The 16,836-nt window shown below is 46.5% G+C and overlaps 1 protein-coding gene across 1 annotated transcript in view; it reads left to right on the forward strand.

The window, feature by feature from the left end:
- The window catches only part of il1rapl1a (interleukin 1 receptor accessory protein-like 1a), a gene marked incomplete at both ends in the record, with an annotated part of 135,487 nt that overhangs the window by 116,817 nt on the left and 1,834 nt on the right, over positions 1-16,836 (forward strand). Inside the window, 4 exons of the mRNA XM_083681719.1 lie at positions 6,026-6,158; positions 10,922-11,067; positions 13,453-13,596; positions 16,063-16,233. Coding sequence (XP_083537845.1) covers positions 6,026-6,158; positions 10,922-11,067; positions 13,453-13,596; positions 16,063-16,233 — 594 coding nt within the window. The remainder of the gene's footprint in view (positions 1-6,025; positions 6,159-10,921; positions 11,068-13,452; positions 13,597-16,062; positions 16,234-16,836) is intronic.

A 16,836-nucleotide genomic window follows, 5' to 3' on the forward strand; every position in this document is an offset into this window, starting at 1 on the left:
AAAAGCATACACATATAGACGCGCACACGCACACACACATACTTCCACACATAAGTGCACACATGCTAATGAGGGCCAGTAACAGTGTTGAATAATCAAAGACTAACCCTGGAATGTATTCGCCAGTATAAGAATAGCGAATGTTGGTTCCAAGACCATGTCTCCATCACTGACAACCTGTGAGTTGTGACTGACCCAAGAGGTGCAGGGACAGACACAGATTCACTGGCGCTCTGATGTCCCATTCTGTTTACTGTGTTTGAGGAGCAGTGTGTGTGTCATAAAACATCAAACACACACTGGGAATGGTTTATTTAACGAGCACTCCAGCTTATGGCTTATTCAACAAACACTGCCGTCCTCAGACACATCAACACACACACTCATGCACGCGCGCACACACACACACACACACACACACACACACACACACACTAGGAAACTGCTTCCTCAATCAGCAGCCTCTCACAGCACTGGTGCCTCTGTCCTCACAGTGTCTGGTCCAATGGCTGCTTAGACAGAGAGATGAGGAGTGGAGCAGAGAGGGACAGAGGAGGCGGAAAGGGGGCGGGGAGGCTAGAAGAGAGTGTGAAAGCCAAGAGGGAAAAAGGATTGAGGATTAGAGAGAGGGTGAGAGAAGAGGAGAGCAGAATGGAGGGAGTGACAGAGAAGGAAAGATGGAGAGAGAGGGATTTTAAAAAGAAGAGGAGAAAAGGGACCAGTGACAAGACAGGAGAGGAGAGAGGAGAACCAGGAGGGCTTTGGTGATTTATGTTTGTGTGTGTGTGTGTGTGTGTGTGTGTGTGTGTGTGTGTGTGTGTGTGTGTGTGTGTGTGTGTGAGAGAGAGAGAGAGTAGAGGATTCTATGTGTTGTGCTCTGAGTGTTGTGTTTGTGTATCTGAAGTTTGTTTTTCTCTCTGAATTCCCTCCTTTCTGTCTCAGAGTCTGAGTACCATCTCGGTGGAGGCTATGAAAGCCTAATTATCAGCCTTCAGCTTCTAAACACACACACACACACACACACACACACACACACACACTAGTAACTACAGTATATACACACATTTTCCTCCAAGTACAAGCTAGCATTACCTTACACTAACAGAACGCAAACACACTTACAATATATTTATAGTATATTTACAGTATATTTTACAGTTAAAGTATCTGTTTCACTGTCCTCTGCAAAGGACTCATGAAGGCCAGAGCTGCCTTTTAGAGGAAAACTCCCACTGGGATTCTGGGAGGACTGGGTTGAAGTAAAATAATGGAGATCTGACATCTAGCCTCCATCAGACAGTGTTACCAACTGCCAGCCTGAGGGGAAAATGGCAATCATGCAGCACAGATACAGACACAACATGCACGCACATACGCACGCACTCACACACAATTGCGTGCGCACACACACACACACACACACACACACACACACACACACACACACATTTTAAAACATTTTTAATAGATAGAAGGGCATAACAGGAGATGTCATGATGTCATGATATGGAAAGATCTGGAGATCAATCCTACAACAATAGTTGTGCTTTTTATTGCAGTTTAGCAGACTGAAAATGTAGCTGTTCGTGTTAAATGTCAGGAGCGATATTGAATTTAATATTTACCGGCCTTTGAATATTCAGTTATGTGTCTGTGGTGTGCTCTTAAAATGTCCCCCTCTACACAAGATCATAATTTAACTTGGTTCTGTTTTCCTCTCTCACCCTGATAGCTCTGCCTGTAATTTATTGTATTTGTCTAATGAAATGGACTGGGTAGACCTTTAAGTGTCGAGGTTTTAAGACTTGTGCATATTTCTTCTCTTAAGAAGCACAAGGTTATCAGGGTTTGAAACCCCTTCCGCACACACACACACATAAAGTGCTTCTATAAAGTGGGTGGCTTCTAAAGCTTGTGTGTGTGTGTGTGTGTGTGTGTGTGTGTGTGTGTGTGTGTGTGTGTGTGTGTGTGTGTGTGTGTGCGTGCGTGCGTGCGTGCGTGCGTGCGTGCGTGCGTGTGCGTGTGTGCGTGTGCATGTGTGTGTGTGTTAGCTGAATCAAACAGAGTTTTTGTTTAAGAGGGGAGAGTAAAGGCAGTGAGTTTCACTCCATTACTTTTGAAGGGCCCCTAGGGAACGGTCATGTCTCTTACACAGGGTTAAGAGTGTGTCAGGGCTGGAGTCTAATTTGCACACAATCAGCAGTCCAACAAAAGTGCTTTCCAACACCCTCCTCTCAATGTGAAGAAAAGTCCACATAGATGCAGTTAACTGCGAGTTACCATGGAAGCATTCTGAGAATAATTGTGTTGCCATGGGGTTTGACAGCAGATAGAGTGGGATTCACTGACTACATCCGCACAACAACCTACAGTAGCGTACTGTGCAGTGGCTTTACAAACCAAGCTTGGTGAGCTCTTCTCTGCTAGTCTTGGTGCCAGTCTTTATCGACATGTTTAACACATAACAGAGGCGCATAACAAAACAAGGAGAATGTTTTATTGCAAGATGCGTGACTTTCACATTTAACTTCACTGGAAAATGTGGGACATGAATGGGTAGAGGTCTGGGGTCTGAGTAGGGGTCTGGGTAGGGGTCTAGGTAGGGGTCTGGGTAGGGGTCTGAGTAGGGGTCTGGGTAGGGGTCTGGGTAGGGGTCTGGGTAGGGGTCTAGGTAGGGGTCTGAGTAGGGGTCTGGGTAGGGGTCTAGGTAGGGGTCTGAGTAGGGGTCTGGGTAGGGGTCTGTGTAGGGGTCTAGGTAGGGGTCTGAGTAGGGGTCTGGGTAGGGGTCTGTGTAGGGGTCTAGGTAGGGGTCTGAGTAGGGGTCTGGGTAGGGGTCTGGGTAGAGGTCTGGATAGGGGTCTGAGTAGGGGTCTGAGTAGGGGTCTGGGTAGGGGTCTGGGTAGGGGTCTAGGTAGGGGTCTGAGTAGGGGTCTGGGTAGGGGTCTAGGTAGGGGTCTGAGTAGGGGTCTGGGTAGGGGTCTGGGTAGGGGTCTAGGTAGGGGTCTGGGTAGGGATCTAGGTAGGGGTCTGAAGAGGGGTCTAGGTAGGGGTTTCGGTAGGGGTTTGGGTAGGGGTCTGGGTAGGGGTCTGGGTAGTGGACTGGGTAGGGGTCTGGGTAGGGGTTTTGGTAGGGATTTTGGTAGGGGTCTGGGTAGGGGTCTGGGTAGGGGTTTAGGTAGGGGTCTGGATAGGGGTCTGGGTAGGGGTTTAGGTAGGGGTTTTGGTAGGGGTCTGGATAGGGGTCAGGGTAGGGGTCTGGGTAGGGGTTTAGGTAGGGGTCTGGGTAGGGGTCTAGGTAGGGGTCTGGGTAGGGGTCTGGGTAGGGGTCTAGGTAGGGGTCTGGGTAGGGGTCTAGGTAGGGGTCTGGGTATTGTGCTCCTGTCGGTGTGCTGGTTGTCTGTCCTCTGAGCTGGTGGAGATGAGAGCTTGGGGAGGAGTGTGACTGTGGGATTAGAACAACACAGCAGGACGCTGACAACAATTTCCTCCGATTCCCTGGGAGCTCAGCAGGGACTTCCTCCGGGAGCAGGGATCGGCGGCAGCTTGAAATTCCTAGATTGGAACTGATCTCTGGGATAAACTGTCAGCATGGGGCAGGATGATAAAGCAGAAAACCCTGGGTGCGTTTTCCCACACACACCTCACCAAAGACCATGGCCATCTGAGTGTGTGGTATGAAAGGTGATGTATTGTATTAGTCAGCTAAAATCATGGGTTGGTTTAACAGTGTCACAGAATCTTACCAATACTATAGGTGCTGTTAGTGGTCTCTGGCGTTCCTGGACCCTTAGCTCGAACTTTGTGGTTCATTTGCAGCACAGCACAGCACAGCATGACCTAGTCATCTTTGTGTGTGTAATTGACTTGGACAGACATTAGATATTGCTATATTGTGTGTGTGTATGTGTATCCATGCGTGTGTTTGCGTCTATGCGCGTGTGCATCCATGCGTGTGTATGTGTATATACTATGTGTTTGCGTGAGTGTGTCCGTGAGTGTGTGTGTCCGTGAGTGTGTGTGTGTGTGTGTGTGTGTGTGTGTGTGTGTGTGTGTGTGTGTGTGTGTGTGTGTGTGTGTGTGTGTGTGTGTGAACACCACAGGTCCCTGTTTTGTAGGTACATCATGTAGCCCCTGTACTACACGACTCCACAAATACCAGCAACAGAATGGCTGTTGAACTTTGGAAATGTCAGACACTGATCTTCACAGAGTGGACTACCTTCTTGTTTGTTTTTTTACATTCCACTAACCTCTATATCAGGGGCTACAAAACTTTCTGTGTGTGGTGTGTGTGTAACCCAGCGAAAGTGGGAGGGAGGCGGTAGGGGGGGGGGGGGTGGACAAGTAAGTAAAGGTGTGTACTGCAAAGTTGTGCTGGGCGGGGGGGGGGGGGGGGGGTGGAGGGGTTGATGAGTGAGGGGCTACAGGACATCTATAGGTGGGTACAGGTAAAGGTGTGTACTGCAGAGTTGTGCAGGGTGAACAGTGCTCTAACGCTGGCCCTGGCCTGTAGACAGCGGTACAGCTGCTCACTCACTGCTCTGCCTAGGCTCTCTCTGTTTGTTTGTTTGTTTGTCTGTCTGTCTCTTTCTCACTGTGTGTTTCTTTCTTTCTCTCTCTCTCTCTCTCACCCCCCCCCCTCTCTTTCTCTGCCTCCTGCTCTCTCTCTCTCTATCCCCCTGTCCCCCTCTCTTTCTCTGCCTCCCACCAAACAAACCCCCCCCCTCCACACAACACTGTGTCTCCAGAGAGAGCCTCTAGAGAGATAGCCTGTACTGTTTAGGATCACCCACTCTCATACTGTACATGTGTTGTTTACATATTTTCATCATGTGGTTCACTGCGAAGCAGCCTGTGATTGCTGCCCAGTGGGCCCCCAGAGAAGGAAACTACAAAGGGAACGCAGTGTGAACATACATTCAGACAGAGCCAAGCCCTGTCCCTTATGCATTTCATTACAGCAAGAAGCTCCGCAGTCTGCAGTGCAGTTCGGTTTGGCTGTTCTCTCTTCTTCTGGGTTTGAGTGTTTGATTTTACAGTGTGGATTTTAAGTATTTGGGTGTTGACATGTTTAGAAATGTAGAAATGGTTGACAGTTTTCAGGTGTTTTTGCAGCTGAGGTTTGAGTCATAAATATGTGTTTATGTTTTGGTTGTCAATATACACAAAGTAATAGGGGCAAGAGAATGAATACCAGGAGGAAAGATGATCCTTTATATAACTGACAGTGATTGAGATGTGACCACCGTAGTTTTAATTCTAACCTAACGATAGTTGACTGAAATAACAGTGATTAAGCTCTTTCTCTTTCTCCATCCATGGATGGATTGTGGATCTCTGGGGATTGTGGATCTCTGGGGAGTTTCTGGAAGCTCTGGAGTGCCCCCGTGTGGTGATGACATGTCACTGGTTTTATATGTGTGTGTGTGTGTGTGTGTGTGTGTGTGTGTGTGTGTGTGTGTGTGTGTGTGTGTGTGTGTGTGTGTGTGTGTGTGTGTGTGTGTGTGTGTGTGTGTGTGTGTGTTCCGTATTCTGTTATTGATGCAAGTGTATAAAATCTGGCTGTGAGTGTGCTGTAACTCTCAGAAGGGTACTACTACTATATGACAGGATGTTTTGCTCCTGTAGGGGGTCTGGTGAGCTTTTTGTATAGGAGAGAATTGTTATCTAGTCCAAGCTTTGTTAAAGCTTCCCTCTGCGGTTTTGTGGAATGTAAGAGGAAAGGGCTGAAAGTGTCAAACTAAACCAACACCTTTTGTGTGTGTGTGTGTGTGTGTGTGTGTGTGTGTGCGTGCGCTTGCGTATGTGCATCTATGTGTAAACCCACATGTCACAACAGTTGCATGTCACCAGGTGTGAAAATACGATTGGAAGTGTTGCCATTGCTATCCCCCACATGACCTCCCAAGGCCACAGCATGACCTGGTTAGCAGCGTCTCCGTTTTGTTCAGGACCGAGACCCACGCTCCTTTACTGTCCCCGTGAGCAATCGATAATGACAGCATGTCATTTCCTGTCTCCACAGGAAGTGCAGTGAACTTGACGTGTCGAGCATTCTTCGGCTACAGTGGGGACACCAGTCCTCTCATCTACTGGATGAAGGGAGAGAAGTTTATCGAGGACCTGGACCAGGAGAGGATCGAAGAAAGCGAAATCAAGTAAGAGAGATCAGAGATGAAAGCCAGGCTGGTGGGGGAATGAGAGCCTTAGCTAGTACAGAAGATGTGTCAACATGTGTGTTTAAGTGGAGGTTGGTGGAGGCCGAAACACGTGTTTGATACCATTCCTCATTACATGACATGCATTACAATGAGCCTGTGCTCCGATTTCTACCTCCACTGGTGTGTTCTCTTAAAGAGATGCTACAGGATTATGGTCGCTATCAAATTTTGGCTTAAGTGTTGACTGTATGGTTCATGACAATGTTAATCGACACAGTCCTTCGTTTAAAGCCAACAAACGTTTGCAAAATCAACATAAAAATCTATCTCTACTGTATATCAAAACAACTACAAACTACACCATAAGACATTGGATACAGAATTCCAACAATTCCAACAATGTTTCATGCTGAAAGCTTTGAGAAGATATTCCATACACTGCCATTTCTACCAGCTCCATGCTTTCCTTTGAAAGGCGAGACAAACCAGCATGTTGCTCTGACCGCCATCAGTCTTTCATCACTCCTCTTGCATCATTCCAGAGACAGGTCTATCTGTTGTCTGATTGTTGGCTCCAGGAACTCAAATGGGTCTGTTCCTTTATGCTCTCCTCACCCTCCGTTTCTCTGCTGGCCCACTGTAACGCAGCCATATCAAGGTCTTCTATCTCTACAGTTACCTTTTGAAACGAGTCCATCATTCACTTGCTCTCTCTCACACACAACACACACAACACACACACACTTACACACACACAAGCTCACACACTCTCTCTCTCTCTCTCTCTCTCTCTCTTTCTCTATACTCTGAAATATCACTGATAAGAGTACCGTATCGGACATATCTCAGCAACTCAATCCCCCTTTATGTGATAACATATACCATGTTAAACCATTACTGTCCGTTCTTTGGTCTCTCTCTCCCTCTCTAGTGTAAACACATTTGAACAAGACCACGTGTGTGTCTCTCTCTCTCTTTCTCTCCAGTGGAACATATCCAAAGGAGTCAACCTACAGTAGCAGCCTCTCTCTCTCTCTCTCTGGGCTGTAACACATTTAAAACAAGTCCATTTGTGTGTGTGTGTGTGTGTGTGTGTGTGTGTGTGTGTGTGTGTGTGTGTGTGTGTGTGTGTGTGTGTGTGTGTCTCCCTGTAATCTAACCCATTTAGACGAGTCCATTCCCTGGTCCGTATGCATGTTTCCCATTAGGGCCTGAGCGCTGTTTGCAGAGACTGCAGCTCTGGGGAGACAGCCCTGTCAGATAGTTAACAACCACCATTTTTCACCCCGCCGCAATCGCTATCGCCCTCACCACCTATGGCAGCATGCAGATGGGCCTGGAGGGACAGAGAGAGAGAGAGAGAGAAGGAGGGAGAGTGGGGAGATAGTGGAGGGGGAGAGGAGCGATAGCAGAGAGAAAGAGATGTGCGGTGGTGCTCTGTGAGTTTGTGTGTGTACTCGTATGATGGACAAGGATAGGTATAGAGCTCATGCATATCTCTCTCTCTCTCTCTCTCTCTCTGGATGGAATCCGAATCACCTGGGCTTGAAGCACAGCGCGCACAGAGTCTGAGTCGGCTAGTCCGTAGTTGACTAGTTAGTACTATAATGACTGTTGTACGTAGGCAGAGGACTCAAATGCTCGGAGGACTCAAATGCTCGGAGGACTCAAATGCTCTGAGACAAAAACTTAAATACAATAGAAAAGTCTTTACTCTCAAAAAATGGTCGGTACACAGGTAGGCTGTCAATGGGTAGGCAGATAATCCAGGAAGGGGGTAGTCAAAGCAGGGTTTGGTATACAGGTAGGCAGTTCAAAAAGTCAGGCAGATAATCTGAAAAGGGGTAGGCAAAAAACAAAGTCAGAAACACTATCAGAGATCAAAATAACCAGGAATACGCAACACTAGGAAAAATCGCTGGAACGCTTGACACAAGGTACAAAGATGAACTGGCACAGAGACAGGGGAATACACAGACTAAATACACAGGGAAGGATGAGGAACAGGTGAAGCCAATCAGGGTGGGGTAGACAGTCACACAGACGGGAAACACACAAAGGCAGGTGGTGAAGTGTCTGAAACGAGAGACAAGGTGAGGAACACAAAAATAAATAGGAAAAAATAAATGAATAACATGAAACAAAGACAAACATAAACTAAGGAGCAGGGCGAGTTACATTCACCTTGTGTAGGATTCTCCTCTCATCAGCTGCAGGGTTGCATCTTTAATAATTCATACAGATATTTCACACAGGGGATCAATAATGTATTTGATCATGCATTCTTTATTGTCCATGTCGTTACCCTAGGCCTGCTCTGATCCACTCCCTGCCCTACCTTTATTCCCCTAATCGACCAACACACCTTTAATAGCACAGACAACCACAGACAGACCGAGAGAGGGAGGGATGGAGAGAGATAGGGAGAGAGAGAGAGAGTGGGATGTGGAGACAGAGAAAGAGAGAGAGAGAGATGAGGGAGAGGGATAAGAGAGGGAGAATAAACATGGCCAAATCCATGTATGTTTCAAGGCCCTGCAGATAAACTCTCTTTCATTCAGGCGATACAGTACGTACATGTTTCCCAAGTTTACGTGTTTATTTCACACTCTTCATGACTGCATTTTATTACTTATACATCAGCTGAAAACCACACCTATAACCCTCAACAAGGTTCTATTTACAGAACTCTACTCTCCTATTGATTCCAGAGGAGTTCATTTCTATGGTAATGGAGGCCCATAAATTCTCATTTGCGCAGACTGCGACAGGGCTATTGTTGTTATCATACCATGCATGGCTGGACATTAGCATAGAGTGCAGAGATTAATAAATTAGCTAAACAAATCTACCTCAGCATAATAAAAGGATGGGATCGATGTGGTATCGACCCGGCCCGGCCCGGCCCGGTTCGGTTGGTGGTTTGCAGGTGGGCGTTAAATGAGAGAAATAAAGTGAATGAATACGTTGTAATTGATCAGTGAATGAGCAAAAACTGTGGATTTGCTAATGAGGAGCTGAAGTCATAAGGAAAGAAAAGTGCCTAGATCTTTTTTTAGAGATATCATTACAAAACATACAGTACTTTTATTTCTGTGGAGCAGGTCACCCAGAGAGCTACTGTCGGTCAGGTCAGAGGTCAAAATGTTCTCCTTTTGTCTAGCAGCCATCTTATGTACCCACCGTGCTCTAAAAGACTATAATAACAAGGTTATTATGTTTCAACGGCGATACCAGATTTTTTAGTTAACACAAATTTAAGAGTTATTATCTCTGAATACCCTTATTTGATCCTAATTGCCTTTAGACACAGATTTAGGATCAGTTTTCCCTCTCACAAATCTAACCTTAACCATTTGGGAGGAAATCAACAAAACTGAGCTCAGATTAGCCACAAGGAACAGTTGCATTCTACTCTGCTGTGTGACTCGGGCCCTGCTTGGCCTCAACTCCACGTCCCTCTGTAGCTCTTCAACACTTGGAAAGCGTCGCGTGTTGAAAGCGTCGCGGTGGGAGACCTCCGTTGAGTGGCGTGGCGTGGTGAGGGTCTCCGTTTGGTGGCTAATCGACTCTGTTATGGAAACCTGAAGCTTCAAAGAGGCAGCTTCTCCCGGGAGAGCCCCCCCCTCCTCCACTCCTTCACTCCATTTAAACAACAAATACCATTATGCAGGCTCAGCCGCAAGCCTTCCTAACAAACTGCATTAATAATGTGCTGTGAGCTTGCTGCAATCTCTCTCTCTCTGTCTCTCTCTCTCTCTCTCTCTCTCTCTCTCTTCTCTATTTCTTTCTCTCTATCTTTCTCTTTTTCTCTCTCTTTCTCTCTCTCTCTCTCTCTGACTACAGTGCTCAGAAACACACAAACAAATACAATTGCACATACCTGTGCTCATACATACACACACGCACACACACACACACACCCCCACACACACACTGACAAGCTCTCTCTCTCTCTCTCTCTCTCTCTCTCTGTTTCCCCCAAAACTGACATTTGTGCTGAGGGTGCTGAAAAAACAAAGTAGGCTAAGTAGAGTGTGTCAAGAACGAGGGAGCATTCTTCCTCCATTCTCTCCTCCGTCAGCCTCAACCAGCCTCCGTCAGCCTCAACCAGCCCAGCAGGGGACACTCATTTACTTTACGGAATATTACTTTCTCTCCCTCTCTCCGTTTCCATGGCAGCCGCTATAAAAAGATTTCCTTCTCGTCTTCGTTATTTGGTCATTCCCCCCCCCCCCCCCCCCCCCCCAAGCCCCCATACTCAGAAGAAGAACCCTTATTGATTTTCATATCTCATATCTTTAGAGTGCCAAAGATATTAACATACTGTTCAGTAATTACAGTATCACACACGGGGCTTAAAATTGAGTGTGCTCTTCCTTTAACACACTGACTACACACTACTATCACCATGGTCGTTTACACAGTAAAGTCAACTGAAAGCACAGTTTACATTAGACAGTGGTCTACTAAACACACATGACAATCTAATCACCAAGAGCCCAGTGACTGAGGACACACCCACGTGTCCATTCAAAACAAGCACAATTGCTTTTCTCTCGTCATCTCAATTCCTTCATGTACTCTGATCTGACAGCGTACAGCAGGTGAAATAAGTGTGACTGAAGTCTACCTCGTCATTGAGTTTCCACCTGTTCGCTTCTCTTAGATCAGTGCGGTTTTCGAAAAGGAAAACTGAAAGAGACATTTCTTTCAGGGTCAACGTTGTATCGTTGAGCGTTTACTTATTTGCCTTGCAGGATCGTCAGGGAGCACCTTGGAGAACATGAAGTGGCCATTTCCTTGCTAATCGAAGCAGTGGAGGAGGGAGATCTGGGCAATTATTCGTGCTATGTGGAGAACGGCAATGGCCGCCGGCAAGCCAGCATCCAGCTCTTCAGACGGGGTAAGGGCTCTCTCACACACCCGTACCACGTAAAGCTTGCCCTCATCTCTACAGCATCGCCTTCAAACGGGGTTAAGGGCTTTCTGTTACATCCCTACCCTAACAAACCCCTCTGGGTAAGCCTCTATTGCTCTCTATATATCGCTCCCTCTATACACAGACACACACACCCAAACACACACACACACACACACACCCAAACACATACACACTCACACAAACCCACACACCCAAACACACACACACTCACTCACACACACACACACACACACACAAACACACACACACACACACACAAACCCACACACCCAAACACACGCACACACACACACACACACACACACACACACACACACACACACACACACACACTCACACAAACCCACACACCCAAACACACACACACTCACTCACACACACACACACACACACACACACACACACACACACACACACACACTGCTCTGTAGTTTGTCTCACAATTTCATAGTCCAGACCGGCAGCCCAGGGATATCACCCTGCCTCCACCGCTCTCCACTCTCTACAAGGTTCAAAGCGGCTTTGCCTTTGCTACCATAGCAATTTGTCTTTACGCTCCATTTGATTATTTTGTTGTTTTTCTTGTTGTTGTGCTTGTTTCTTTTACACACGCCCCAATGCCTTCATAGCTCCTCTAGCTCTCTGGCATGACTTGTCGTAGGCGCTCTACATGCAGTGGTTGTCACTTAGTAAAGAGGGGTAATTTGATGGTTATTTAAGCAGCAAATGGGTCCTCTGCCTTTCCCCAACAGGCTAGTAAGTTTGGCATACATTTGCATAGTAAGTCTCTGTCTCTCTCTCTCTCTCTCTCTCCGCTTTTAACTCTGTCTGTGTGAGCGTCTTTGTAGACAGCCCAGTTCTGTTTGAGTGCTCTTTGTAGCCTATCCAGTTCCATTTCATTCCCTCTGTGAAAGGAGCGGTTCCGAGCACAAGAGTGGCACACAAACTCTGGAAGATTAGGACAGAGACTTTTCAATCATTTCAAAGGCTGCTCTCTCTCCTCTCTTCTCCTCTCCTCTCTCCCCCCCCCTCTCTCTCTCTCTCTCTCCCCCATCCCTCCATCCCTGATTATTCTGATGTTTATTTCATGTTTCTCCTCCCAGGATGCAGCTTTCCTAATTGCCACAGAAGCGAGGGGAGGGGGAACGAGTCAGGGAAGTGAGTTGAGGATGTAGACAGTGTGGGGATGAGGGTTGAGGATGTAGACAGTGTAGGGATGAGGGTTGAGGATGTAGACAGTGTAGGGATGAGGGTTGAGGATGTAGACAGTGTAGGGATGAGGGTTGAGGGTTGAGGATGTAGACAGTGTATGGATGAGGGTTGAGGATGTAGACAGTGTAGGGATGAGGGTTGAGGATGTAGACAGTGTAGGGATGAGGGTTGAGGATGTAGACAGTGTAGGGATGAGGGTTGAGGGTTGAGGATGTAGACAGTGTATGGATGAGGGTTGAGGATGTAGACAGTGTGGGGATGAGGGTTGAGGATGTAGACAGTGTGGGGATGAGGGTTGAGGATGTAGACAGTGTAGGGATGAGGGTTCAGGATGTAGACAGTGTAGGGAGAAAGAGAGAAAGGTCATTAAAACAAGAAACAGGGGTTTAATGAATTATACAGTAAGGGCGATGATATACCGTTCATACAATGAAAAGCTTACGGTTATACAATGAAGTTGCGGTTAAGCTGTTGTGTATATATACCAGTATACAGTGTGTACTGTTGTTGCCATTGTGCACCTGGAGTGTTGTTAGTGTGGTCTTAGTGTGACATAGATGTAATGTACACCTGTTAGCTTAACCAGCCGGGTAAATACATCTATATTTCATCCCACCATTGTATAGTGGATGGGTAGATTTCTGGGGAGGAGGAAAGGAAAGGGGAGAGACTAGAGAACAATAGAGAGGGAAAGGAGAGGAGAGGGAAGATGAGGATGAAGGGGAGAGGGGGGAAGTTAAGGGAGGAGGGTGGGGGTGGGGTGAGGGGGTTGTTTACATATGCTTGACCAAGTGAATTATGAATTGTGTGACAGTTAGGCAGTATTAGGCATTAACTTTGAGTGGTTAAGGTTAGGGTAAGTTGTCGGGGAAGGCATTCGCAAATATTAGCATAAGCAACAAGAATTAGCACCAAAAAGTACTAGAAAAGTAGTGTCCCATGCACAATTCGAACCAGCGACATTCGGGTTTCAATTCTGTCAACTTGGCAACAGCATCTGTAGACAGGCCAATGCTAACATACATACATCTAAGCCACATCTACAGTACATTACACTTGGTAAACATGACTGACTGGAAGGTTGTAATTATACCATGCCCCTGTGTCTGTGTCTGTGTCTGTGTCTCTCAGCAGAGCTGATGTACACAGTGGAGCTGGCTGGTGGACTGGGGGCCATCCTGTTGTTGCTCATCTTCCTTATCTCGCTGTATAAGTGCTATAAGATTGAGCTCATGCTCTTCTACAGGAGACATTTCGGCAGTGAGGACATCGACGGAGGTAAGCAGCACACAGCCTCACACAAATGAATGGCTGTCTCTTGTCTCTCCATGTCTCACTTTGTCTCCCTCTCCCTCTCTCTCTACTTCTCTGTCATCCTGCCTCACTCCATTTTTCTCTCCTAATAATGTTCAAGAACCATTGGTGAATTGGTCATTTCTCTAAAAGACATTGGTTCCTGTGCTTTGACTGGGGGTTGAGACCCAGCCTACAGACATAACAGGCTCCCAGGTACAGACATAACAGGCTCCCAGGTACAGACATAACAGGCTCCCAGGTACAGACACTCCATGCTGAACAGCCTCTATCTCCAGCCCTCATTTCAATGACAGCCAGCCCCTAAGGAAGAGGGGAGACAGATTTTCAATTTGTTCCCCGTTTAAGAATGGATCAGTCTCAATACGTCATGGGATGATGCACACTCTTCCCCAGATGACTGTCCTCTGCTCTGGGACCTAGCTCTGGGACTATTCCAACTCCCTCCACCGATATCCATGCCAAAAGTAAACAAATTAACTGAAGTTGGAGATTAACTTTTTTTGTTTCTCCTCCAACATGCAGTTTATTTCTGACCTAGTTTGGGGGTCTTTATATTTCCCAAAGTTTTATCCGGCCGTTGAGCAGGGTTTTTTTTTCTTTGGGTTCTATTCCAGAATTCTACAGGATTGGATTAGTGGCTACGACGTTGTCATGTTTATTTGTTTATCAGGATCACCATCTCATTCAAATGTCACCTATTAGAATACATGTCGATATTCCATACAGCATCGACCTTTTTAAGGGTTAAACCTGTCCGTGAGGACCATCCAGACAAGCTGTTTTGATGAGTGGAGTTTTGTTGTGGCTAATTTGAGGTGCTGTGTTTGATGTGCGTTTCCTGTTGATGGCTGCATCTGGCCTCTTTAGAGAGCCTCAAAGCCGCTCCCCCGCTCCTCAAAGAGCCTCTGAAAAAGCCTATTTCTCTTCCTGGCTGACCCACATAGCTACACACGTTTATTCTCCACTCTAGAGTATAATGACTAGAACTCAGCCAGCATCTGGGCTGCCGGGACTACTTTAATTGTGTCTCCCTTTTTTTTTTTTTTTTTCTCAGGCAAGTTTCAGACGTGCAAATAGTTCTCTCATTATGAGGAATTATTTGGAGATTTGGAGATTATTCTCAGTTATTTTCCAATGTTTTTTGATTTTTTTCACATTAATCATGTTCGAAGGGTATTTTGGTACATGTCACTTGCTCAGCCCCCGTACCTGTGTGAGTGAGTCACTGTGTCTAGAAGTAGGATTCTAGAGTGTGAATCACTGTTTCACTGTGACCTAGAAGTTCTCTCTCTCTCTCTCTCTCCCTTCAAGTCAATCCAGTGACTTAAATAGGCCCCACACAAAACTAAGATCCTTCAGTCCTCTCTACTCTTCCCCTCTTCTCTCTTTCACTTTCTCCTTACCTTGTGTTTTTTCTTTCACCTCTCTGGAATAACGGACACTGCTGTGCAGCTAGAGGGAACACTCTTTCAGAGTTTGCAGAATAAGGATGTTCCCGGATTTCCGGATTTCCCCTACTGTAGAATACAAGGGCGGAAATCCACTGTGCACTAATTACTTTATCTGCCCAGGGTAGAAGAATCTGTGTGTGCGTGCGTGCGTGCACATTTGGGATGTGGTAGAACAGGAGATTCACAGCTTGAAAGTGCACCTGAAAAATCTGCAGGAATTGCGTGATGCAATCATGTCATCATGGACCAGAATATCAAAGGAATGTTTCCAACATCTTGTGGAATCAGTGCCACGAAGAATTGAGGCTGTTTTGAGAACAGCCCCTTGAGGGAACAGCCCCTCTCTACTTGCAAGCAATGGTCAGCCCCCAAACCCCTGCATGATTACTCCGCTCTTCCACCTCGGCTGCCCGCCTGGCACCGCCGCCTCTACGTGGATGCAGCGGCCGCGCCACTCAGTCACGGCTTTTCACTGTCCTGGCGCCCCGCTGGTGGAATGAGCTTTCCACCACTGTCAGAACTGCAGAGTCACTACCGATCTTCCGCTGTAGATTGAAAACCCATCTCTTCAGGCTACATCTTAACAGTCCCTCCTAAAGACCTCTTCACCCCCACTACCCCCTAACCCTAACCCTAACCCTAACCCCAACCCTTGAGACCTCTTCACCCCCACTACCCCCCTGTACAAGTTCTCTCCTGTTAATAAAAAAAAATGCCTTCTGGCATTACGACTGCCAATGGCCCCTGGTGTGAGCATTGATTACTTGTCTTATGATGACTGTTGGATAGATGATTCACTTACTTAAACAAATGTATTTGTTGTAAGTCGCTTTGGATAAAGGCGTCTGCTGAATGCCATAAATGTAAATGTAAATGTATTAGTATAGTGTTGCTAATAAAGTGTTAAGTGAGTGTATATCACCATACCTTTTCTCCTCACCTCTTTCTCCTCACCTCACCTCTCTCTGTGTCTCAGATAACAAGGACTATGATGCGTACCTGTCCTACACGAAAGTAGACCCTGACCAGTGGAGTCAGGAGACTAGAGAAGAGGAGCGCTTCGCCCTCGAGATCCTGCCTGATGTCCTGGAGAAGCACTACGGGTATAAACTCTTCATCCCAGACAGAGACCTCATCCCCACTGGAAGTAAGTACCCACAATGTGTGTGTGTGTGTGTGTGTGTGTGTGTGTGTGTGTGTGTGTGTGTGTGTGTGTGTGTGTGTGTGTGTGTGTGTGTGTGTTGGGGCGAGGGGAGTTCATTGTTCATTGTTCTGTACAGTACACTATGGTGTCATTGCTGTTATGTGTTAAGTTGTTCATTGTGTGTTGGTGTTTATTGTATAGTGAAAGTATTGCTTCTCATCATTGTCACAATGTCTTCTGTATGAACATTTTGTACAACAATGACAACTCATGCTATGTGTCCGTACAATCCATATAACAACCTCCAGTGTTCTACCCCTCAAACATTTTCTCCACAATTGAACAAAGTGAAGCTCGTTCAAATAAATGTTTCTAGAGCAATGCACAGTAGGGAGACAATCTATAAACTGTATGACGCCAATTCACTTTTTGTATTCTCTCTCATCACTCCAACTGTTGAGCCAACTGTGTATACCATACTGACTGTGTTCTCAGCAAGGGTGTAGCATTCAACATGTGGTAGCGATATTGATATACAGTGCAGTCCATACTACTGGAAAGATATGAAAGAACATTTTCCTCAGGCTGGATCCCTTCTGGTTTTCA

This window comes from Argentina silus, assembly GCF_951799395.1.
Source record: "Argentina silus genome assembly, chromosome: 12".
In the NCBI taxonomy this organism is placed as follows: Eukaryota; Metazoa; Chordata; class Actinopteri; order Argentiniformes; family Argentinidae; genus Argentina; species Argentina silus.